The following is a 26,390-nucleotide window of genomic DNA, read 5'->3' on the forward strand; positions in this document are numbered from 1 at the left end:
AGAAGAAATATCATTAACAAATCCATTAATGTGACTGACGCTTCTTCTTCTCTCCAGGTGCTGCCGTTTGATGACAACATCTGTCTGCGGGAGCCCTGTGAGAACTACATGAAGTGCGTGTCTGTGCTGAAGTTCGACAGCTCCCCTCCCTTCATCGCCTCTGACACGGTTCTGTTCCGGCCCATCCACCCCATCAACGGGCTGCGCTGCCGCTGTCCGGTCGGTTTCACCGGCGACTACTGCGAGACAGAGATCGACCTCTGCTACTCCGGACCCTGCAAGAACAACGGGCGGTGCCGCAGCCGAGAAGGAGGGTACATCTGCGAGTGCCTGGATGACTTTACGGGTGAGCTGTCCGCCTTGTCATTTGGAAAGTATCTCTGATTGTTAGAAATATCTGACTGTGCCTAAACTAAACTATGCTGTATATTTAAGTAACCACCAAAGATACATTTCTCCAAATAAAAACAACAGAAGTCTTTTATAAGCAGGCGCAGGGCCTCATATTCTTTCTGACAAAGGCTTTAATGACTCGTACAAAACTGCAAAACCGCATTGACAGGATTGTAAAAGCTCTCAATGCCTATTGTTGTAGCTTGAGGTCGACCCCAGTTCATTTAGTGAAGACATGCAGCAGGTATGGCCACCTCCACACACACACACACACACACACACACACACACACAGTAGATTTATGCTGTATAGAGGTGTACAGAATGCTGACTGTACTGGTTTAGCCAGATGGGTCTCAAATATCACTCAACCCATTCACAGAAACAACTTTGGCTTAAGGAATAGTTTTGCTTCAAAACGTAATCTTAATATTGTGAAATACGGTATGAGCACCATTTGAAGGCAGTACAATGCAAAGGGGTGGCTCTTGCTCTCTAATTTAACCAGTCATGGGAACTTAGGCCACGATAATCCAGATTGTTTCCGTGCTACCTGAGAGTAATCGTGCCCACGCTTTTTGTTTCAGCTACTAGTATAGCAGCAAGACACGTTTGTGCACGAGCAGACAGGCGGGTTTGAGATCGCCCTGGTCAACATTAGGTGATGGTAATACATAAAAAAAAAAAAAAACATGCTGTGTGCTAGCAAAACGGAAATAAGAAGGAGCCTGCTAGCTTGCAAGGGGTTTCAGGTTTACAGGAGCAATATGTAAGAATTGCTATCAAATTCACAATCAAAACAAATAGGGGGCAGCATTCACCAGAATCACGGCTAAATACTGCTTACTGTAGCTACTGTTAGCCAGTTGGCTCAGTTAGCCGTGCAGCTCGCAGCACATAGTGGGGGCTTGGAGTCCAAGGGGACTGCTGGTGTTTACGCTGCTAGCACAGGGGCTTTGGACCTAAAGGCACCAAGGCTAGCAGGTTAGCATGCTAACCTCAGTAGATATCTCTGCAGCACAGTAGACTCATGAGATGCATTCAACATTTGGTCAGACAGAAACACTAAACGTGACTCTAAAATTAACAGGTAATGTAAGTAGTGTGGGACCATGGGAGTTGTGTTCAATATCACCTACCATTGCTAATAAACATCTATCTATGATGTTAATGAATTAAGTAATACTTTAAAGTTTCATTCATTCACATTATGTTTAGTTTCGTTTACCTCCCTCACTCTGACTCTCTCCCTGGAGTGAAAATGAAAGACAACCGAATGAACCACACCTTTACCTTTGAGTTTGAGTTTGAATATTGTTGGAAACATTTAGTACACAACTCAACAAAAGACATTTTTTAGACATTTTAATGAGAAATAACCCTGAGATTCTCCTTGAAGCTGGTGTTTTACGGTCACTCCGCGCAGTGTTCACATGGTAGACGAGCTATGGGAACGGGGCTACGGGGAGCTTTCATCATTCCCATTGAAATCACTTTCCGAAATATTTCCCGTTGTCAGTGATCTTCCTCCCATACTTCCCCCTTGTACATCTGATACCTTACTGGCTGTCTCCCCCTAATAGAGCATAGAGGGCCTCTGACAGCAGTCATCCCTCCTCTCCCTCCGTCTCTCCCGACACTCTACCTCTCCTCCCCTTCTCTTCCTCTATCTTATCTGATGTAATTATCTGATTATACCCGACTTTGTCACTCACTGGCCCCGTCTCGCCTTCGCCTCCGACTCCCCTTGTCCATCTTCCCCACTCACCCGTCATATTTCTCCTTACCTACATCTCAGTGTCCCATCTTTGAAGGTCACAGTTCAACTCAAGATAGTCAGGGCCCATCAGGGGCCATTATGGGGCTGATGACAGGGGCCCCGCTCTGTCCTCCTTGGGTTTCCTACATTACAGGGAAACAGATCCTTATAATTCGCCCTCGGAAAAAGGGATTACGCTGAGGAGAGAAGGGCCATTAGCTGGTTCCAGGCTGTGGGTGTTGGGGGGTCTGTGTGTGTCCTGGGTGGACAGATCTTGTCTGGACATTGGGTTGACACACAACACTGCATGGGACACAAGGAGCAGCTATCACAAATAATATTACAGTCAATAAGCCTGCTGGTATATTAGCAGAGGAATTTTCATGAGCCAAGCCAGGAGGCTGTACTCAACCCGCTGATTTTGGACAAAGCTAGAGCCACATGGTCATTTAGGAGGAATTTCCCATGATGAGACCAACCACAGTAAGTAACTCAATTAGATGATATGGTATAATAGTTCTGATATCAAGATGCAGCCTTCATGTTATTCGCTAGAGTTCAAACAGCAGCTTTCAAGATCCAAAGCCAATTCAAAGTCTTCCCTGTTTGCCTGGTTAGTTTGGTTGGTCTCCTGGGGGGTTGGACCGTGCCGAAGCCAACTCCCAATAGGACGCCAGGCAGAACACAGTCTGGGCTGGTTTAGAGCCAAGATGGTGGGTCTAGGTCCCTCACTAGAAAATAGGATTTACTCACTTCAATTGAGACTCCTTGTCTGTGTCTGAATGGATCCGTCTGGTATTTTCTTCGGTTCCATTGGTGACTGCCGCATGCACAGTTGACAAACTTTTTATTCCATTAGTTTTAAAGTTGTTTGGACCGTTCGATCTGTCCTTGAGGATGTACAATCCTTCCTTATACATGTAAAGGCGAATGCTAACATATTTTAAATTGTGCATTGTCTTCATCCATGCTTCTTTGCTCGCATTAGTTACCTGCATCAAGGATGCTATGTTTCCTTCTGTGCCTGTTTGTCAGTTGGTTGGTTTGTTAGCAGGATTACAAAAAAAAACTACGGAGCAAATTTTCCATGAACCTCTCTTTCTTTAACATTTCAAGATAAAGCTTTTATTATTATTATTATTATTATTATTATTATTATTATTATTATTATTATTATTATTATTTCTCAGGGAATTATGCATAGATTATGATGGGAAAGAAATCAGGCGGACTTAAGTGGCTGGTATCTATGAGTAACTACAATTTGATGCCGATCCAAATTAAAATCTGGATCCCGTGGATTGAAATATGTTTTGTTTGTGCTTTGGATTAGGCTTGATTCAAAAGAAGGGGAATGTTGGGCCTTGGCAGAGGTATGCACTCTACTGAGGCCCATTCTAGTTGAGAGCTGCGACCCCCTGGACAACGCATGATACATAAGAAACACTAACGGTGGTCAAAAGCATCAGTTTAAGAAAAGAAGACGATCTTAAATGTACCCTTTGGGGTCCAATATTTAGTATCAGTCCCTTCTTATTTTTTAATCTATATCCATTTTGATTATAATTTGAAAGTTGCCTAAAGTAATTCTGGTAAACGTTGGACATGGTTGGTTAACATTGATGTAGAAGTGGATTAGGGCAATTCAGACTTGCAATCTGAAGTCACTGTAGGAATGTTGTGTATTCCTTCAAGAGCGAATGTTTTCTGTAACTCCACAAATCCAAGTTAGAGTGACATTAAGCAGGATTTATCTGGTCAGCCATTATCTGATGTTTATGCGGTTCAAGAGTATCAGCAAGAGTTCAGCTACAGATTTGAATTAAAGGAGGAAGTGTTTTCTTTTTTTTCTTTCTTTCTTTCTTTCTTTCTTTCTTTCTTTCTTTCTTTCTTTCTTTCTTTCTTTCTTTCTTTCTTTCTTTCTTTCTTTCACCCACTCTCCATTAACATTCTCTCTTTCCATGCCCCTTGCTTATCTTTATCTCCTCTGTCTGCCTCTTCTCTCCATATATGGCCAAATTGTTGGATCAGCTTGTAGCTAGGTCTTGTGCTTCCCAGAAAAGGCTTATAAACAGGGTCTTGTCCTTATTGCTAATGTTTAGATGGAAATAGGCTTTTCTTGAACTAGTGTTTTATCAGGAGCCTCAACAGTATAAAGTCAACTCAGTTGAACGTTAGCCTGATCCAAAATCAAAGGCGTCTTGTAAAAACAACTGGATTCCAAACGGATGACACAGCCAATATCTCAGTCAACGGTGGACAGCATGCTTCACAGGAGAAATAAAATGATAACAAACTGATGAGGTGATGGGATGACAGGTCATTTATCATTCACCTTGTGTTGTGCTGCTGCTGCAGTACACACCTAACATCTACAGACAGCATAGTGTTGACTTCAGTGCACAGTACAGGGTTTCATGCCAAGGCAGCAGTTGAATATTTTGTTTAACCAAAGTCTTGTCCCCTCCTCGTAGGCGAGCACTGTGAGCTGAACGCATCATCGGGCCGGTGTATACCCGGCGTGTGCAAAAACGGCGGCAAGTGCGTCAACCGGCTCGCAGGTGGCTTCATGTGCCAGTGTCCGCCAGGGGAGTACGAGAAACCCTACTGTGAGATGACCACCCGCAGCTTCCCCGGACAGTCCTTCATCACCTTCAGAGGCCTGAGGCAGAGGTTCCACTTCACCATCTCCTTCACGTGAGTACCCATCTTCCTTCCTTCCTCCCTTCCTTCCTTGCTTCGTGCCTTCTTTCTCACAAAGTGCCACCCAATTCTTCCAAGTAACTGAGTGGAGGAAATTCAGTTCAAGATGAAGACAACTGGCCTTTTATTGAGTCTTGCTCCTCTTACTGTTGCGTCAGTTCTCTTACGTCACATATTTTCAATCTGTGTCCATCCAAGTAATTTGAAACAGCTGGTTCTTGATTTCAGTCAGAGGCAGACAAAAGCGGGCTTCTGACTTGCTCTGCTTTATCGCCGGCAACCATCAGTTTTTGAGGCTGTAACTATCACTGGAAGATTTCATTAGCTAATGCTAGCTAAATGGGCTATCTCCAGTTGTCTGTAAATCTTTCTTGTACATTATTGGGGCTAAAAGACTTAGGCTAAATTTAACAGTTAGGCAACCGAAAGACATGGCAACAAAGAATATGTTTTGCAGTGTTAAGCTGGTTAATGACTGTTGACTTCTATGGCGTCAACTCAGTGTGTAAATACGACACATTACATGTATAAATGTACTAATGTCATCTGGTCACTTTAATAGTCACCGTTAATAATCTGCTAATTGGAATTAACGCCAGGTTACTGCTGCAGGTAGTGAGCTAGTTAGCCGGACATGCTAACAATTGTTGCTAACATTAGAGCAGGAAGACATACTATTAATTTCATACCTTAGAGTTTTAGTGTGTTTTTGGAAAGACTACCACAACTATTGCTGTTTGGCACAAAATTCAAGTCATATATTTGCCTTGGAAGACATTTTGGATTTAAATATTTTAGGGTTCCTTTTTCACTAACCACAGTCAGCTTTTCAGGCTGGAACCTTGACAAGTAGCTTGTATTGGCTGATGTTAGCTGATTTAGCTAACGCTTGCAGTTTCCAGCTATCATTTAAATATTTCTGGCACTTAATATTTTTATGAAAGCTTGAGGCTAGTGCTGACATGTGTAATGTGTAAATACTACCTTAGATGAACAAATGCACTAATGTAATGTAGTCACTGTAGGTGACAGTGTGCTTGTTGGAATAAACACTTGGTTACAACTGTAGGTATTAAAGCCAATTAGCTGGACATGCTAACGATTGCAGCCAACATTCCAACAGATGAACGTACAGTGTAATCCATTTTTACACTTTTACTGTTTGTATTTTGTAAAGAATAACAAAAAATACATTGCTCCCCAACTCTTTAAGTTGCTCTGAGATATTAAACTATCTTGTGAGAATGTATGTGGTATTAACCATCAAGTTAAAGTTATACATTCCCATTAAAGAGTACTCTACAAATGTATTGCGGGGGTTATTCCCACTGGGGATTGCTGCGGCACCTTTTTCGACAGCGGTGCATGTGATATTCGTAGCAGTGTGTGCAGCAAACGGTAATTTAGGGAGTGCGAGGAGCCGCGCTAGTAAACACACTGGAGTTCGGTGAGCTAAACTGTGTCAGCCGGGGCGTGCCGAGACATGTACACACTTTTCCCATTGTGTCTCAGTTCCCTCCTGTCAATACACACATGCGCACACATACATTGAACAGAAGGCACACAGACACACTGCACCTGAATGTGCGACTTTATGAGGCGCTCTTGTCAAATGTGCTGGAGGAAAAAAGGCCCGGTTCAGCAAGTTTTCCACATAGTAAATATTATGTAAAGACATTTTTTTTGATTGCGTGTTTTGTTACCAGTAATAGGTGAGATAAGTTTGAAAAAAAAAAAAACGAGACACGGTGACGGTGAGAAAGCTTTGCATGTGTGGTGAAAACAGGAAAGGCTGTGTGATGAGTTTCCCTTATCAGTGTTTGGCTACGGCCGTCCTGACTTCCTGCCCCGCTGGCCTCGCTGGCATCTGCCGGCTGACTCCTGTGCCCTCACCTTACACTCCAAACACACACACACACACACACACACAGATACGCAAAGAGCCGCACGTGTGATCTCACGGAGCACATTCATTGGCAGGTGCTGGCTCGCTTACCAGCCTTTCTCCCTCTGTCACACACAGACACACAGTCGTGCATCATCTAGAGGTGGGAGGGCCGTTTCCTCTCCGCGGTCCACCGGCTCTACACATCCTGCCTTTCCTTTCCAAGTGACTTTTCCTCAAGAGCTCCTCGGGCCTTTCATCGTAAAGCTATCCGCGAGGCCTTCAAACCGCTCCGTCTCGGTCTGTTTGAGTTGGATGGGTGCTTAGAAAATGTGACGGGAAACATGAGCTAGAGCTGGAAAAGCAGTTGGCATCCACTCAGCCCTTTCTATGCGACAAGTCTGAATATCATTTTGCATACACCTAATCTCAATTTTGGTTTGATTTCATCGGTTAGTCACGCTGTTCCTGCTTGTATTTATTAAAGAATAAAGTAAATCTAACAGATGATCTAAAATCCTTTCTGTTTCTGCAGGTTTGCCACCAGGGAGAGGAACGCTCTGCTCCTCTACAACGGCCGATTCAACGAAAAACACGACTTCATCGCCGTGGAGATCATCGACGAGCAGATTCAGCTCACCTTCTCCGGCGGTAAGGCCTTCAAATGTGTGTGTGTGTGTGTGTGTGTGTGTATGTTTTTACGCCAGTGTGTGTGTGGTGAGCACTTAAAGCGATTGTCAATATCGGCTCCATTATAAGTACATTACCGCAGGTGTAAGTGCACTTTATCTGAACTGGCTCCCACAAAGAGCCTGCTGAATAACTCTTATCGACAGGCACTTTCTTTTTGACAAGGGTGCGTGTGTGTGTTCTCAGTGCATGTATGCATCCAGATTGTAGAGTTTGAACACGTTCATTTGTGTGTGTACAAGCATGCAGGCAACAGAGTTGGGTGTGTTTTTACAGTTTTCAAAACAGCTGCTTCTTCAGAGAGGAGAACCTGCCAGGCTGATTGATGATGGCACAGACACCAGAAAAAAAGAAAAAACATGTACTTAATACCCAGAAGCATGTGCACACACACATACACACACACACACACACACGCACGCACACGCACACACACACACACAGACCACAAACCCATGATCACTGTACGACTCCAAACTTTACCTTTTCGCACAAGCAACAAGCAATGCAAGTTTTCAAAGCACACACGTGTACGTTCAATAAACATGCACACTTAAACACATGATTGTTAACATGCACTCAAACACACCCACAGTCATTATCAAAACTGGTAACTGTTGGATTGCAGATCAAACAGGTATTCTCATTCGCGGTTACTGTTGTTCTCAGAGTTAGTCGACTTTCCCATGGTGCCGCACGGGGAGGAATCCAGTCCAATATGATTATGTTGGGTGAAGCCTGTTTGGGAGGCGAGCCAGGACCTTGTGCCCTGCTACAAATATGAAATATGGCTAAATGTTGTCTGCATGACTCATCAAATTAAATTATGACTCATGGTAAGGAGAGAAGTTGGGGAAAGAAGGCTTTGGTTTCCTCGCATGGTTTTTTCTCTGACAACGCCATGTGCCATCTTTGTACACAGTCGTTTGGTAAATACCTGATTCGAATAGGATACACAGTCACGTCTTTACACAAACTTGGCTCTCTTTTTTGTTTCTCACGTGCCACTGCCAGAAAAACTACAACATCACTTATTAACTCCCCCTCTCACATGCTCACACACAAAGATGCACGCATACACATTACATTTCAGTGTTGCTATAGTGTTTACTGATTTTCCAGAGCGGTGGATTCCTGCCCAGGCTGCTCCTGCCCTTGACAAACAGAGTAAACCCCCCTGTAAACCCGGTGCCATTGTGCTCTACAATCTTCACACTGAGAGCCATTGATACTGCAGAGTAATACTGGCTTTCCCAACACTTGATTTATGATCATTGTGTGTGTGTGTGTGTGTGTGTGTGTGTGTGTGTGTGTGTGTGTGTGTGTGTGTGTGTGTCTGTGTTTAGCTGCGTGCATGGGTCTGTGTATGTCATGTCAAGCCGCAGAGTTTGACTCTGATGCTAACTGATCAGTCTGCGGCACACGTTAACAGAAGCAGATATTTCTGTTTGCTCTCGCGTGAATATTGATCTCTTTAAAGCCATCAAGCATAATAGTACTCAAATAAATGAAAAGGTGAATTGATAAAAGAATAAAATGCACTTGTTAGTTTGGCTGCTACCATCTTGCTCTGTCTAGTATGATCAGGAGCTAATGTTAGCCAGCGTTAGCAAGTGTGCAGACTTTATGACTTGTCATTATTGGTGCTAGTTTTGCAACATATTAAAACACATCACAGTAAACATTGCAATGGCGGTATCTTAAAAGTAAGTTTCAAGGTGCCACAAAGTTTGCCTTTGATTTAAAATGATAGTCATTAGAATATGTTAAAAGATATTTTAACTTTGGAATGACCATAAAGAAAATATAACTGTTAATTAAATACTGTCCCAGATTTTGCTGCTGCTAGCTTACTCAGTCTGGTATGACCGGGAGCTAATGTTAGCTAACGTTAGCTCTCATTAGCCACCTTCAGATGAATTTTGAATTTGCAGTCTTTATGACTCTTCTCTGCCTTTGCTACTTTTACGTGTTAAAACTTTAGCTAATGGAATTGACAAGTCAAGTCATCAGAAGACAGCTGTGCTCTCTTGTTTCCTCTCCTCTACCCTGCTTCCTTCCTCTCTTCATTCCTATCCATATTCCTGCCCCGGAATTGTCCAACCTCCACCTCACCGTTCTCTTCCTTTTGCCTCCCTTCTCCCCTCTTCATCCAGGTGAGACAAAGACCACAGTGTCTCCCTACATCCCAGGAGGGGTCAGCGACGGCCAGTGGCATTCTGTCCAGCTCCATTACTACAACAAGGTAAGAAACTGAAGCACCTAACCAGCAGCTGCGATTTCCTTATCTGATAGACTTTTTCCCCCCTCTTTAAAACCACAGGTTGCCATAAAACAAGAGATACTGACCCTTCTGAAGAGTATGCTGGAAAGTTTGAAATAGTGAAAAATCTAGTTGAATATTTCATTCATTCACCCATAAAATACAAATTCCGTTGACAATTAGCCAAAGTTTAGAGTTTACACGTTCAGGAGTTATATTGTGGGAGTACAGTGTGCAAAAATATGGCTGTCTTTGAGTCTACCAAGGCCGTCGACCTTGACGGCTGATGCTGGAGATTATCTAAACGGTGCAAGTTTGTTTAGTGACGTTAGCCTTTGACTCTGAATTATGGCGTAGCTTTCTGGCCGCCTTCAAGGGTCAAAAGTTCAGCAACTGTGTATATATATATATATATATATATATATATATATATATATATATATATATATATATATATATATATATATATATATATATATATATATATATAGCCTTTGGATACTTCCATAATGATGTGATCTCAATTTAATCACAATCACTGACAAGGATTTCGCCTCGCAGTTTGTCTCACTTGGTGTCTAAGAAAGTCGTTTTCCGAGACGTTCCCACGATGGTCTTCTTGCCCCTTCACTCAGTCCAATCTCAGAAAAGAGACAGCGATCATTTCAGGGAGTAGCTCATGTATCCACTTCAGTTGTTATATTATATCAGAAGGGCTAAGACTGCAGTCAATTGCTGGTGTTAATTTCTAAAAAAAACATCCGCAGCCTGCAGGCAGTGTCCTTATAACATTAAACCAGAAAGGAAATAAGATAACACAAGACTTGTGAACACGTAGATCCCACCGTTTGTGTCTTGTTGTTTCCTGTATCATGTGTCAGAACTCAAAATTTTGAGAGCTGCAGAGGGATTTTTTCTTACATGGCCTAAGTTAAATCAATCTGTTCAGTGGTTTTACCGGAACTGCTAATTGGACAATAATCTATCTCTTATCTGGTTTAAGAGAAAGGTTATTACACGTTTAAAGTTGCAGCAGTGATTCATTTTCCAAAAATTCTTATCTGAAGCAGATCAATTGAAGCCTTGTGGACATGTCATGGAACATATACTATCCTTATTTCCTAACATTTGCAAGATAACATGCTAACAGGTTTGCATGTGCTGTGTCGTTTTCTGACAGAAAGCATCAGTCCATGTTTTCCTGCACTCTTTCGTCCCTGTCTCTTTTCTTCTCCTCCTTCATGTAGCCGACGCCGACAGCGTCACCGGCCTGTCCTAAGACTTCCAGCGTCGTGTGACTGTAAAGCACAATTGCGTTTTTGCCACTTGTTTGAGACAGTAACGTGCTCCTCGGCCCGATGCTAGCCCCACAGTGCACACCATCTCACATTTCACAGGTTGTTCGCCTCTTCAGTGTGTCTACCAGTGTACTCGGTAGCCCTGACAGGGAAGTATTCATCAAAGGTGATGAATCAGGCTACCATAATGTGAGCTGCAGGCTCATATCTATATCCATTGTTTAAGGTGTACTTTGGCAGTGTGCCTCTTCAACAGCACTGCCTTTATGATGCTAGAGACAATACGTTATACCTTGTAGTGCTTTGTTAACATGCTGCAAGCCTCCTAGCTTCTACAGGTATTATATGCAGGGCACAGTCTGTTGGTGCTGAGGACCTCTTTTTTTGTTTGTCCTTTGAGTTATCTAGTGTTTGTAGGGAGGTCTCCATGGAAACGAGAGATTAATTTCCACCTCGGACAGTTTACTTTTCTTCTTTTATTAGCTGTACTGATCCTATAGGCTTCCTCTTTGCTGCTGTAACGCGCAGACACAAGTAGCATTTGCAGACACATGTATGCTAGTGTTATTGGCATGTAAAGCAGGGGTTGTGTGAGCTCCACCAACGTCAGTCTTAATACAGACCAGTGATTTGCAAAGCAGGTGACACATTCCTTTGAATTAGCCCAAGGCCGACTGTGGCACTGACACAGGGTCGTCTTTTCTTTATGCGCTGAATGATCAGAAGTCAGATTGACTGATGGTAATTTAATCCTGCATCAGTTGCTGGAGGGATTAGGAGAAATGTATACTGCAGAAAGCAGTAATGTTCTCACAATAGATTAGACGTGCTGACATGTGAATGCGTGGAGGTGAATGAAGGCACATGTCTGCCGTGCATGAAAGAGAACTGGCTCTTTAGATTGTGTAGGTAGCGCTTCTCGCGTAGCCCGGAGAGACTAGAGAGAAGATCAGGGCCCAACACTGAAACTGTGATGTAATCCAGATTCATGTCACACACATGTTACACTCACACACGATTAATGCTCCCTGTCCGTACATATGTTATCTTTCCGGGAGCCTGTCATTGGTTTCATGAATCTATAGATTAGGGTTAGATTAGATTGGCTGCCGATGATTGATATGTTGGTTTGAGAAACTCATGCTTTTATTATTTCTAATACCGTTACAAGAATGTGAAAAATGTAGTGTATGCATTGGAGTGGGCTGTGAACACAAATACAGAACAAATCACATCCTGTACTTTGTTTTTTGTTAAAGTGGACGATCCCATATATAGGAGAAGAATACTTAAGTGTTTACAAAATTTAGATTTATGCATCATTCAATTAAAATGGGTTTCACTGTAGAAATAACTTCACATGTAGAGATTTGACGCATACTATTTACACCCAGTAATGGCAAGGTGCAAATGTTGCATCGCTGAAGTGTTTACTGACAAAGATAATGTTTGACAAGAGTTAAAGCTGTCAAAAAGCAAAGTATTACTTGACTAAAAATTTGCTATTGCTAATATTTTTAGCTAACTGTCAAAACTAATATTAGGTTGCTAATATATTACTAGTTTAGTCTGAAAAATAAGCAAGTTGACATCACATCTAACATGACACGTGATTAAAATGCTATTCAATAATCTTGTTGAATTAAGTTGAAAGATTTGAAATTGCAGTTTGTAAAAGATCACGATACAGTGTAAATTACCAAACACTATACCTCTAGCGTTAGCCAATATGACCAAATAGCTTCAGTCAGGTGAGCATGATAATTTTCCTTTGATTCTTCTAACTGCATGAATGTTATTGACTTTGAACATAATATTAGTTATATAAAAAGTTAAACTCTCCGTGTATGAACATCCTAATATAACAGAGATATTATAACTTTTAGCCGCCTACAACTGTTTCTCTTGGCAGCGATGTTGCCACTTGTTTTAGACTGAATGTGAGATGATAACAAGGCAACCGATTTATATATCCTAAGACATTTTTGGTGCAACCTGATTTAGCAGTTCACTAGTATTATTAGGAAGTAGTTAACCCACAGACCTAGTAAGATTCCCAAGTAGCTGGCCCAACCCATTCCAGAGTTGTTCCTATGCACGGGCCCCTTGGTTGTTTCTTAACGGTCCTAACAGCGCGCTCACACAATACACACATGCACGCACAGACGGTGATTTATTGGGTCAAATGATGAGGCGGTTGAAGGTGCCCCCTTTTTAAAGCCACCGTTGCTCTCTTCAGAAGAACCAGGGTGCTTCTGCTTAAAAAAACAGAGGTGAAAGGTCGGGAGGGTTGGCATGACAACAGACATGGACCTGCCATTGTTGCAATGATCTAGGTCGGTTGGAAAGCTGTGTGGGTGCGTGTGTTTGCATCTGCGGGGGGCAGACAAATAGAGAGCTTCTGCGGGTGTGCGTGTCTGTGTGTGTGTGTGTTTTTGAATTTGTGCATATGTCCGTACTGCTATTAGAGATGTTACACAATAGAAGTGGAAGGATAAAGACATGTTTGAAATTCCACAGTTCAGAGTCTCAAGGACAGTCGTGTGTGTGTCTGTGTGTGTGTGTGTGTGTGTGTGTGTGTGTGTGTGTGTGTGTGTGTGTGTGTGTGTGTGTGTGTGCGTGTGTGTGCGTGCGTGTGTGTGTGTCAGCAAGGGGAACCCTAAACAGGAAACGCACGCAAACACAGATAAATTGCAGAGATGTGCAGCAGGAGGTTTGGTCTCAGGTGTGGATGTGTGTGGAGTACAGGAAATGATGTCTCTGGTTGCAGGAAATGATGTTATTCAGCTGGACACTGGTCAGGATGTCAACTGTATCATGAGTTTATCTTCCGGGCCACCTGTGTGGAATACATCAGGGTACAATAACTGTGAATAGACGAGGAATGCTTGATTTATTTCATTTCCGTTGAATTTGATTAGAAACGCAACCACAATCACGCTGTAAAAAATGATAATTTTTTTTAAGAGAGGTTTTGCCTTGAAAGAAACATTTTAATGTTCTAGCTTTTCAAGTAGCTTTCAACAGAGCAACACCTCCCTCCACTGATACAGACAGCTAAAATAAATGAACCATGAGCTATAATTGTTTTGTGTGAAATTCTAAATCACTTCAAGTTCTCCATTTTCAGCATCTAGCACACACTGTAATCCAGAGACGTCCACAGTAATTACATTGCAAGACAAACTCTTTTTATGTGTCCTAATTTAATGATGCCCATAAGTGCTAACCCCAAAATCCATTGCGGTCATATGTCAATTCATGTTTTTTCCTTGTGGATTTAAAGCTGTCATTACTGGATGAGAATCTCAACGATGACTTTCACTTACTTTGGTTCCCAGTGGTGACAAAAATATGACTTCTGTTAGTACGAGTTCACACTGGAAGCAGAAAAAACCCAAAACGCTTCATCAGCTATCTTTAAACCCGAATCAAGAATGAAGAAATGCTTAAAAAGTGAAACACCAATTAACTGACAACCGCAAGTGAGAATAAACTATAATTAGGTTCCATGTGATCCGTCTGCATAGTGCCAAAGTCTGTGAGGCAGAGCGCGGCTGCAGATGCAACATGCCTGCGTGTTTGCAGTGTGTTTGCAATGCTGAGTGAAGGCTTGATGCTAGACATGTTAATAGTGTTACACTGGCTAATACGGGCTATGATGATTTCACCTAGGGTGTGTGAATGGCGTTCCCAGACAGGCTTAGCGGGCTCTCATCGCCAGCGAGTACCAAAAGTTCACTGTTTCTGCTTCTGCCCTCCCTCCCTCCCTCCCTCGCTCTCACTCTGGTGCTGTTTACATGGCAGCACTTTAATCATCAGAGCATAAGTGCAAATTACTTCACAACATAGTCTGAAGTGCTTTTGGATATACTGTGTGTGTATTTTTGGATTCCACCTCTGCCGCTCTGAACCACTTGATGTAACTCAGCCACTCAGCTGCATTTAGATCTGGTGGATTAAGTCAAACAAGGACGGGTCCTGCTGCAGTATTGTCACTGATTTTGCATCAGTGATAGTATTGAAAACCAGACTTTGACACCAAAATGCCATTACATGTCCCTTCGGCGATTAATCTAGACAATGTTTTGAAGGATCTACAACACCTTTAGACTGAACAAGTGATATAGATAGATATGTAGTGAGGCATCCTGTTTTTAAAGTTGCTATGTTCGATATTTTTCTACCATATTACAGCATAGTATTTGATTAGTTCACTCTTACCTGTCTCATCAGTGTTGTTTCCAGCTCTTGCATGCAGCTGTTGGCTCTTAGCTGACAGATTTACTTTACACTAGCTTGCCCAGCACAGTTAGCAACTAACTGGTGGACCAAGTGGAGCATCTGGAGTTGGTGGTGACCAAAAACGGAGCAAAAAGAAATCAGTATATTAGACTTAATATTAGAAAGACAACTGCAAATGAATGTTGTGCTGTGCCTGCACAATGTGTGAATAAGCTACTGTTGACTAACACATTAGCTATACTGACTTAAATGTCACTATGTCGTGTTTATAGCTTTTTTTCTGGAGCTACTAAGTGGCCAAAAGATCAGTTGCATGGGTGGTACATGTGTTAGCATTTAGCAGCAGGTAAAGTAACAGGAAAAGATTTCCAGAACCAGCATGAATGGAGACAGAAGGAAAAGTATTTGCATGTCACAGGATTGTGCTGGAAGAGCGACAACACTTTGTGATGTTTCCATAACAGCTGATAGAAAGCTGGAGTCGATAAATAGCCGTCGGTACTGCAGAATCATTTTAGCATGGAGTGAGTGCGGATTTGATACTTTCACACTTTTCTCAAAATTAAGCCAATTGTTAGTGAGTGCTAGTGGGCTTTTTTCCAGTGTGAAAGGGGTATAAGTGGACCAGTAAGATGGAGTCAAAACCAAAATAATCCAAGACATTTGCTCTCTTATCCATTGTTACAAACGTAGATTTTTTTCACCCGGCTTTGTCAGGGGAGATGCCCCGAACAGTTATCTGTGCTATGATATAAATAGCTGCTACACTACACTTTGAATTTTCCATCTGGCTCTTTGTTGATGTTTCAGGGTTTATTGGGTTTCCAGGATGAGATGACACACACACACACACACACACACACACACACACACACACACACACACACACACACACACACACACACACTCACACACACACACACACACACACACAGCAGACGGGATAATTGTCCTTTAAATACATCCACTTCTTGTGAGTGGTTTTGGAGTTAACATCCATCTCCTTGTGATGTCGTTTTATTGCTAATAGACGAGGTCGCATGTTGCTCCTCACGGTGGCCGTAATGACTTTGAAGGACAGCCGCGTGCCTTATTAGGTGGTGGACTGTGTCATGGCAACAGAAAACACACACTCACACACACTCAGACACTTCGTTCAGCTGTGATGAACAATGTGCCCTATGTGTTTGTTCTGATGAGGGACTGAGACATCTCTTGATTTCTGCGCAGGATTGTGTTTTCTCTCTGACCGCTTTGTGAAAAAGGTTAAGTGGTTATTTTTTCGAGGTGAAGCCCCAGACTCTGCATTCCCCGGCAGGGTGTGCTTTCAAAGGAAGAGGCCGTGTTATTCTTTGTTCTTCTTGACGCAGGTTTCCCCAGACCTTAAACGGTTAAGGTTATCATCACACATAAACACACACACATTGCAGTCAGATCCCAGGGACAAGTCTTTTGCTAATTATAATGCATCAAACAGCATCTGTGGCTATTGAAACAACACAGATTAATAAGAAACTTAATATCAGAGGAGACATGATGTTTGGTGCTTTTAATCACTTATCGTTATTCTAACATTTAGTCATCCAGTACAGCTGCATGTAAAATCATGTTTTGTGTCAGTGTAGATCGACACGTGGAAGCCGGCTTCAGGTTTTTTCTCACTCCAAAAGGAATATTCCGCGCGCTCTCTTCCTGCTGTAAATTTCACCTGCTCTGAGCGTGGCACAGTATTTCACAGTGTGAGATAAATCTGCCAGAGACATCTTTGTGTCGAGGCGGCAGTGCATGAGTTGTGGCCTATTGTGTGAGTTTGTGGGAGAGCTGCTTTTGAAGTGGGCACAAAAGGAATTATGTTTTACTGTGGGTGTCGTCATTGTCTGCAAATTGGCTGGTGGCTGATCCAACCGCAGGCTCTTCAGTATGCAGTACGTTACACAATGTATGCATTTCACGTGTTTTTAAGTGTGATGGATAGTTTTTTTTTTTCCTTTCTGTGTACTCAAAAGAAGTCAAACGTCCCCCAAACTGAACACGGACGCCCATCACACACACACACAGATAGTGACGTGGCTTGGTTGTGGGCTGCAGCTCTAACGCGGTGTCTCTCTCTCACGGTGTCTCTCTCCCAGGAAGGGGGGAGTCTGATGGACTCCAGTGGGGCTCTGCGCCTCCCGCTCTATACTGCCTGGCTGGAGCTCAATCAGAAGGAGGTAACCTCTGACCTCTAGCCTAGTCCCCACTGGTGGCTTTTTTCCCCCCCTGGGTCTATTTTAGTCCCTTGCTCTGCTTCTAGTACAGTCTACTGGACTAACTCTACTGTGCATGCTTACCTCAGATGGGCAGAGGTAACATGATCTCGGTAATGGCTGTAGTAGATTTTGGGGGTTTTTCTGGTTTTGGTTTGGCTGTAGAAGGTGTGTGGATTTGATAGATGGTAGTTCGATGTAACCTGTCTTCTGTCTTTTTTTTTTTGGTCCCTCCTCCTTGGTGAAAAAAACCAGAGACCTAGGGTACCTTTAATAGATACAAAACCCGGAGCTCACCTTCATCTTTTTCTGCTTCATCATTATGTTGCATGTTCGTGCGCTCTGACATTCTTCTTTTAAAACATTTAGCAGGGACACTGGCAGGAAACACAAGAAAGACAAGTTAGAAGGAAAGACAAGAAAGACACATTGAGGTATTAAAGCAAGTGCAACATGCGTCTATTGCACTTACAGTCTCCCAGTTGAGGAACAGCTCACTAGCTATGATTGAGGATTTGCTCCCTTGCATCACTGCTGCATCTTTCTTGCTCCTATTCAACAGTTTTGCATGTGCACACGTGTTTTTTTTTTCTCATCCATGTATCACTGTCCAGCTCCACTGAGTTATCTGCTGTCCTCTATTTCTCCAATCCCGCTGGAGAAGCTGCCCGTATGTGTCACACAAGCAGACCTGACACAGTAACAACCTTCTTTCTTGCCTGTCATCTCTCACTGGCTTCCTCCATTGAGGTTTGTTCAGGTGAGATAAACTTATCCGAGCTTTGGCAGGCAGGCGGACAGGTAGGTAGGCAGGCTCGCAGCGAGCAGTGATTGTGCTTTCCTTGGCAACAGCAGCGTTCCAGGCCGAACGTGATTCTGTCAGGGAGGATTATTGACAGAAGTTGTTGTAGATGGCTCCTGTAATGAGCAGGGACAGCAAATATCTCTTGGCTCACACGCCTCTGTTTAGACTGTTATTCCAGACTGGATCATATCCTTGATCTCTTCTTTTGTTACACTAAGATCGCTACAAGTCAAGTTGGTTTTAATTAGAGTCAACTAAATAATAGTGAGATATCAGTTGAGTAGAGCGAATGTCTACACCCAGTTTCAGGTTGGTTCACTTGGTGCTGTTGTTGACACCTTCCTCTACAACCTATTGTGTTAATGTTTGAAATGAGGTGTGGCAGGCTTAAAATGATCTTTAAACTGATGCAGTCTGTTGAAGTAAATGTAAATTTAAAAAAGGGTTAAATTTAGTCACCTTTTCAAATTCTTCCACGATGATAGACGCTGGTGAGCAAAATCTTAAGGTTATTTGCGTAACTGTGGTTCTCTGAGAAGCAGGAGTGAGCTGTTTTATTACACAAACACCCCATTTCAGCTAAACTGTCCTCCAGTTGGCGGGGGCTAACTGCCTGGGCTACCAGTCCAACCAGTCCTTCTATATTTGTGGTTTTTGACAGGTTTTTAAACATTTACGTATTGTACAGCTTTTCTACTTGATAGCATACGTTGGTGGAGCTATACCTTGCAAGCTAAAAGCACCTAGCACCCAGGGATGGAGCTGTCCATTCCAGTCCAAGGACAGTTTAGCTAGCCAGCCTGGAGACAGAGGTGGATGATAGCTTTGTCTCTGAAGCCATACATCAAGAAAAGGTCTCAGTGCAGATGTTATGACTGCCAGCCACACAGTCTTAAAACACCCACATCGGTTGAACCTATATATGCTGACATTTATGGGTGTGTTTGTCTAGATGAGTGAGCTTCCAGTCAGTAGGAACAGCAGATGTGTACAGTATTGTGTCATCAAGGACTGAGGATGAATCTGATAAATCTGTCACTGCAGACCGCCTTCAAACACGACTGCCCAGCCCCATCGACATCTCTCTCTCTCTCTCCCCCTCTCTCATTTCTTTTCACCCTCGCTCATTTTTACATTCCTTCCTCACTCCCCTGTGATGTGAGGGAGTGTGTGTGTGTGTCACAAAGGAGGAAATTTCACACACCTCACCTAGCATGACCTAAGCCTCTTATTAAAATTGAGAGAGACAGACAGTGGAATTTGGGGGGGTGGAGAGAAAAGGATGTGTAAAAATGAGGTTGAGATAAAACATCCATATTGTTTATTGCTGCTACATAGTTTCTGGCACTAATGCTCCTCCTCCTCCTCTTGAGTCCGTCCGTCTCGACATCTGTCTCTCTTATCTTTTTCCACTTACGTACGTGTCTTATCTCTTATATGATCCCTATCAAGTTCAGCTTTATTGTCCCACTGCTCTTACTGCGAATCATAAGCATCACTCCTGGTGATCCTTAACTGGTTTATGCTCACTGTGAGTTTAGATAAAGATCTGGATTTACAGCAGCTGCTGCCTCAGAGATTAGATCGGTTAGACGCGTCTTGTGCATTTTAAATTTTTCGGAATTAAAGTGGCTGTGGTTCTTGCCAGGAGTGCTTTATTGCAACAGGAAGGACTGCTTTCTGTATTAAAGATACAACTCCTCACTTCCCTTGAGAGGATTGATATCACTCTCATGTCTGTGAGGTAAATATGAAGCTAGAGCCAAGTGATGGTTAGCATATTTTAGCTGTCCACATTATGCTAGCTAGCTTAAAAATGGTGCAAAATCATACTCCTGTTTGATTATCAGCCATTTTTTAAAATTTTCTTTTAAAGCAAAACTGCAAGTTAAAACAGATTTCACCACAAATCAAGACTAAACATATCCAAATCTAGAGGAGGGGCGGAAGAGATTAATCATGCAGAATGAGTCAAAGAGACAAACGCTGCCTGTAAAATATGCTTTAACAAGCCGTTAAAAACAACCTCAATTACAAGGTAATGCCCCTGATGTCAGTGCACGGGGCAGGTGGCCATGCTTGTCGACTTGCAAAAGGAATTTTCTCAAGCCGTTCCAAGCGGTTTACAGTTACATTTACCTCAGTGTCCGTGTCGTCCGCACATTTGTTTTGCTGCTTGAAAGCTACACGGCAACAATGGCCGCCGTCCATCTGTTACACTGATGGATGGAAGAGGTGCGATGATACAATGAAGACGGCAGTAACATATAGGCTTGAACACGGGACATCGTAGCCTTGTGTAAAAGCCTCTGGGAACTGTGTGTGTCTGAGTGTGTGTGTGTGTGTGTTTGTGTTTGAATAATTCACACTTCTAGGTTTACATAGCCAGAGGGCAGGTGAGGTAATGTGGACATGACAGAGTCTGTTGCTGCCACAGGGAAGGTGGGACACACTAGCCCGAGCATGACAGGGCCAAAAAAAAATACAAAAAAAAATCAACTCTATACACACACTCACCACACACACATCAAACAAACATATTGGTTTTGGTCCGATGCCCGTCTTTATTTTGGCTCCAGTTTATTCTGAAGCACTAAAAACTTCTGTGTTATTATATTTGAAACATGTTTGTTTTTTTCTTGTGTTTACCTCAATTTAACTCTGGGAAACACACACACACACACACTCACACACACACACAAGGAGATCACATCCATTGTAACTTTCATCCAGCAGTCGGAGAAACAATGGTATTTCCTCAGGCGAGCCCAAATAAAATAAAAGAGTGTGTGTCCTTTTTCCTTTATTATCGAAATGAACCGTGCTGCCGTCTGCTCCTGCACTATAGCCACTTCCTGCCTCACACGCACACACACATGCAAGCTTGCCGCGTGCTCACTCAGCACACACGCCTAAACACATTCTACAGACATCCTTCCCACAGTCCCCAAACACACGCACAACAACACTTAATCACCACCGGGTATTCCCTCTATCCCACCCTGTACACACACACACATTTCCTGGTCATAAGTGGCTCAGTCTGACAGTGTTAAAGGTGTTTTCTGACTAAGTTGTCAAACCGTGTTTTGCTTGTAACTCAATCTGTGGAGCATGGATCTTTATCCCAGCCGCAGGGTTGGTTGAATCATCATGTCAGCTCTGACAGGTAGACCAGTGGTAATAGAGGTGTAGAGTGTGTCCGTTGCTCGAGGGAACATGGGGTGTGTGTGTGTAGATTTGGAAAATAGGTGTGCATATAGTAGTTTTTTAGCTTATATTGGACTGTCCACAAATCTGTGTGTGTGTGTGTGTGTGTGCGCGCGCACGCACACTCCCCCATCCACTCGTGTCCTCTGCCCTCCTTGTGACTCCTTTGTGGCTAGCCGCGGGGATCAAGTGCATTGCCATGGCTGCGGCAAGCCTATCGCCCCTGGAGACGACACCTTAGAGAGAGGGAATCTTCAACGGTCCCCGAGTCGGGCAGAGGGTAAATAAGAGACTCTCATGGGGCCCCTCAAAGCAGGGGGGCCAAGAGCTCTTTAAAACCAGGGGTCAGAGAGAAGCCTGAAACCATATACAGTTCTACAAGCCGTGGTCACACAGCCAACAGACACACTCAGCTAAATGAACGCTAAGGATTTAGGACAAGATTTAAAAGTAACTTCTGAAATGCCTCTTAATTGAAAAACAACATTTTAAAAAGGTTTTTTGTGTGTTTGCCAATTAACAGTTTTTACATAATGTTGAACACATCTGTGTTTGATGCTTTAGCAGTTAGCATGCTACCCACCTAGCCACTAGCCAGCTTGTGCCTCAAGGGTGGATACTTCGATAACAAGCGATACAAACACTCACCCGGTGCTCCCAGCTCCGGGCAGAGTGCTAGCTGCACTGCTAACTGAGCTTACAAAGCTACCGGCTGCTAGCTGCTAATATTCCAGCTTCTTCATCTTTGCATTGAACAGGTGGCCAGCTCTTACATATTGCCCCTTTAAGAGTGGCTTTGCAAGTGTTTGTTTTGTCGAGCATCGTTTACATTATCACACTTCAGAAACCTGGTTTTAATATTGTTTGCTGTCCAGTCACTGTTTGTGAATGTGTGGGTCAGGATCTTGTACCCATGAGCAGTCCTGTACTAACAGCTGCAGTAATCCTCCTGTATCCTCTGCACATTATCCACACATTTCACAGATACCCAAAGTACATGTAGTTTGGTGCCTTCACAGTGGGTACATGCATGTATGTGTATGTGTCGGCATGAATTGTCAGCACATGTAACAGCTGCACCCTGTGCGATTTTGGGTTGCGGGTCCATTATGTCTACGGGTGTCTCTCTTTCTCTCCCGTGTTTTTGCTTCCTGTCTTTATCTCGCCCACCCCCCTTCCTCGCCTGACTTAACTCAAAAGAGATGATAAGATTATGATCGTCCTCACTGCAGATTCCTGTGTAAGTGGAGTCACTGAGTGAGTCAGTTTATCTGTGAGACAAATTACCTTTTGTCGCCCTCCTCATACTTTCCCTCTTGTTATCATTTCGCTACCGGGTTTGAAAAATGTATTTGTTCAACGTTTTATCAGTGGTGAGCATGTGAGACTGATCTCCGTCTCACCACCTCATCCTTGGAAAAAAAGCAAAAAAAGCGTATTTGCAAAACTTTCTGCTTCATCATAGTTCTCAGCAGCTTGCATATTACCACTCTTTATGTGTTTTGTAGCTCCTGTTTTCTGCTGAATACGCACTTACAGAAGAGGATGATGGCTGTTATTTCCTCCTCTTCTGCCCCCTTTCCTTTCTCCTTTGCTTCATCACTGTTGAGCTCCTTTGAACATGTCGATTGTTCGTATTAGGGTCTTTATTGTTCTGCCGCTGTCGGCTGCGTGGTGCCAACATTTTTCACACTGTCGGGCTGCAGGCTTCGCTACTTTTGGAACAGAACCAGAGCGCTCTGGAGCAGGACCCTTTATCACAGGCCGCCCACAGGGGACATTCATGCGTATTTCACAGCAGGCTAATGCATTAAAGGTAATTATAATTATCAGGGATGTTTTTAATTAAACAGGCGTTTCTGCCACAGCCGCAGCAGACAGATTTCCCCGGCGCGCAGCGTTCCAACCACAGGCTGCCGTCGTGTCAGGTCAGGAAGTAGAATCCACGTTACGTAACGACACATTAAATCATGACAGCTGAAGATTTTTTTTTTTAGCACAGACTCGATCTACATTTGATTCGATTTGATTTACGCCCCAGCAGCCAAGAGTGGGACGCCCCAACAAGAGTTTTAGTTCCATCGAAGGCGGATGTCTGCAGATATCATGGTGATGTCAGGAGGTGAGGGTGGGAGGGCTCAACACAAGTAGGCACCTGTGCTGTACTGTACAGTGCAGAGGGGCGATTGGCTGGTTGCCAGTGACAGGGGTGTGGTTTCCTGCTATCATGATTGCTATACATGCTCCACGTAAAATGTGATTATAGGTTAGTGACACACAGAGGCATGTAAAACTAGGTGAGAGGTTAGGGTTTCATTTTCAATACAGTAATCATAAAGTTGGTCTATTGAGAGAAAATAAATCAGCAACTACTCTGATAATGTAACAATATCTCTAAGTCATTTTAATGGTCAGGTTTTCGAGTATAGAGATAATATGTAACTATTTTGCACCTGGTGCCTACATTACCCACAATGCAACTTAGCCACTGAGTGACATCACTGGAGCCAACATATAACAATACTTTTTTTTTTTTTTTTTACATATGCAGTAGTACTCACCAAGACCTGTAAACACACTTTAATATGTAAAATTGGTGAACTTACCTTTTAAGGATACACACATCAAGTTACAGTTATGGACACTGGTTGTAGGCAGGACTGTCGAATCTCCAGCATCCCACAGATGCTTTTGTGCTGTGAGTGAATTAACAAAATGAAGGGCAGTCCAGATGGGATTAGAAGTGAAAGAGAAAGGAGACAGCGGTGGCGTCAGAGGCCGTCCGTCTCTGTGGAAAAGTGTGAAAGTGTTTTTCAGAGGAATCAGTCGAAAACAGGGCACGGTGAAAGGGAGTGGCAGCGACAAAACTCCCCGGGGGGGCTGGAAAATATGCCCAGACCGGAGCCCACCTGAGCCAAAATAGGAGACAAGTGCGCCCCTGTGTTGCTCATTTTCTACCCGTCTGCCAGTTTCCCTTTTGTCTGTCTCTCTCAGGCTCTTATTTCTCTTCAGTCCACCTCCCTATTTTTGTCCGTCGCTCATTCTTTTCTATTTGTCGCCCTCCTTTTTTTTTCCTCCCTTTTCCTTTGTTTGCTGTTTCTGCCCCACCAGTATCTCATTACACTAATCCTATTTATGAAGCAGACAAACACATGCCTACACATTGTGTTTCTATGCGTGCCTCTCTTTTTTTCTTCCTCCATCTCTTCCGTTTCTTTCATCAGCGTTTCCCCTCTAATTCATTTGGTAGAGGGCAGTAAACAAAATCTCTGGCATGGGCTGTCAAGAGCAAAATATTCATGAATTCAGGAAATTGATTCATAACTTCGTCTCGTGTTGGTGCGCTACCGCGGTGGTTTGAAAGTCTCCGTCGCTGTCGCTCAAACTGTCAGCCTCTTAACAGCCTGGGTGACTCGTGTAAACACCGCGCTGCGATCAGATCTGGGATCTGTAGTCCCATTGTCGTGTTGTTGTTGTAGCTATGAGATTTTCCATTCTCCGGGGAGAGAAAGCAGAGAGAGGGATAACCTATCATTTGGATCTGTTGTAAGCCACTCACAGCCAGGCTCTGTCATTTTACTGTACATGCGTTTGTCATATCACCTTTGTTGGCCTTGAGAATGTCTTTTTATTCGTTGATATCTCAAAAATGCTTCGTATCTTCAGCAGCATCTTGTCTTGTGCTTCACTTTTACGTCAGTAAGACAGAAAGGGTTTTTATTTAATTGGTGGAAGCATTTATTTTAGTGAACTCCTCAAATTCCCTCTGCTTCCTGTTCCAAGGCCACTATTGTTTATGGAACGCTCCAGTGAACTTCGGTCTCAGGTTAGATATTACCGCAAAAAAACTAAAGGGATTTGGTGGCCTGATATTCTAAGCTGATCCACATTTTCTCAGATCAACATTTGCCGGCCACAGGCCTTGATGGAGGAATTAGCCTACTTTGTAATCATTAGGTGTGAGCGAAGGCACAATGGGGCTTTTTGTCACCTTAAGCCAAGACGGGCCTGTGTGCTTCCACTCCAAGGCGGCTAAAGTCAGCTAGACATTGTTTGTGTAGAGCTGATCAGGCACCAAAGCTGCATCCTGGCCAATTTTCTCACATTGAATAAAAAATAAAGTAAGGGAGAAACCAACCATTAAATGTTTTAACTAAATTCAGTCAGCTGAAGTTATTTACATAACAATGCACCGTAAAAAAAACAGAATATTGGAAATCTGGCAAGAGCAGTGTTCCCAGTCTTTCTTGTCAGACCCCCCCAACAGCCCTGACAGATACCACACTACCCCATAATGTTACATGTGTTCACTTGCGCTTAGACTGGACTGAACTGGACATTCTTTAACTAATACTGACAGATATGTTAGCGCTAACAATGTTGCTTTGGGCATGAAATTGAACTTCAAGGTTCTTTTTCATTTTAACTTTAGCTTTTAGCTTTCTGTTTAAACAGTTTATCCTTTACTTTGAGCTATTTCAACTGTTTATCCATTGTTAAGCCATATTTAACAATTAATTAATTATGTTTGATAACTATTTCTATAATTAAGCAATATATTCCAACCAAATATTGATGACTTTTAGCTAACTATTTCTATTTATTCATGACTTTAGTTTATAGCTAACTTCCTTATTTTTAGCTAGCTATTTCCATGTATCCATGACTTTTTCCTAGCCAAACCATAATCCATTCCTTTGAACTATTTCTGCCATTTATCCATCAATGTTAGTTAGCTATTTTAACTGTCTATCAATTCCTTTTACATATATAGTTTAACCATTTATCAATTAGCCTTGCCTTTTATTATGGTTAGATATTTGTAATAGTGTTATTTATCCATCAGCAAACTATTTCAACATCCATTACCATTACATTTGCAGTTTAGAAATTT

At 42.9% G+C, this 26,390-nt stretch overlaps 1 protein-coding gene across 7 annotated transcripts in view; it reads left to right on the forward strand.

Moving 5' to 3' along the window:
* The window catches only part of celsr1a (cadherin EGF LAG seven-pass G-type receptor 1a), a 91,090-nt gene that overhangs the window by 38,645 nt on the left and 26,055 nt on the right, over positions 1 to 26,390 (forward strand). For all 7 annotated transcript variants that reach the window (XM_037122166.1, XM_037122165.1, XM_037122170.1 and 4 more), the window contains exons 3-6: positions 58 to 346; positions 4,626 to 4,848; positions 7,275 to 7,390; positions 9,586 to 9,674. In XM_037122166.1, coding sequence (XP_036978061.1) covers positions 58 to 346; positions 4,626 to 4,848; positions 7,275 to 7,390; positions 9,586 to 9,674 — 717 coding nt within the window. The remainder of the gene's footprint in view (positions 1 to 57; positions 347 to 4,625; positions 4,849 to 7,274; positions 7,391 to 9,585; positions 9,675 to 26,390) is intronic.

The sequence above is a fragment of the Acanthopagrus latus genome, chromosome 14 (genome assembly GCF_904848185.1).
Source record: "Acanthopagrus latus isolate v.2019 chromosome 14, fAcaLat1.1, whole genome shotgun sequence".
NCBI lineage: Eukaryota > Metazoa > Chordata > Actinopteri > Spariformes > Sparidae > Acanthopagrus > Acanthopagrus latus.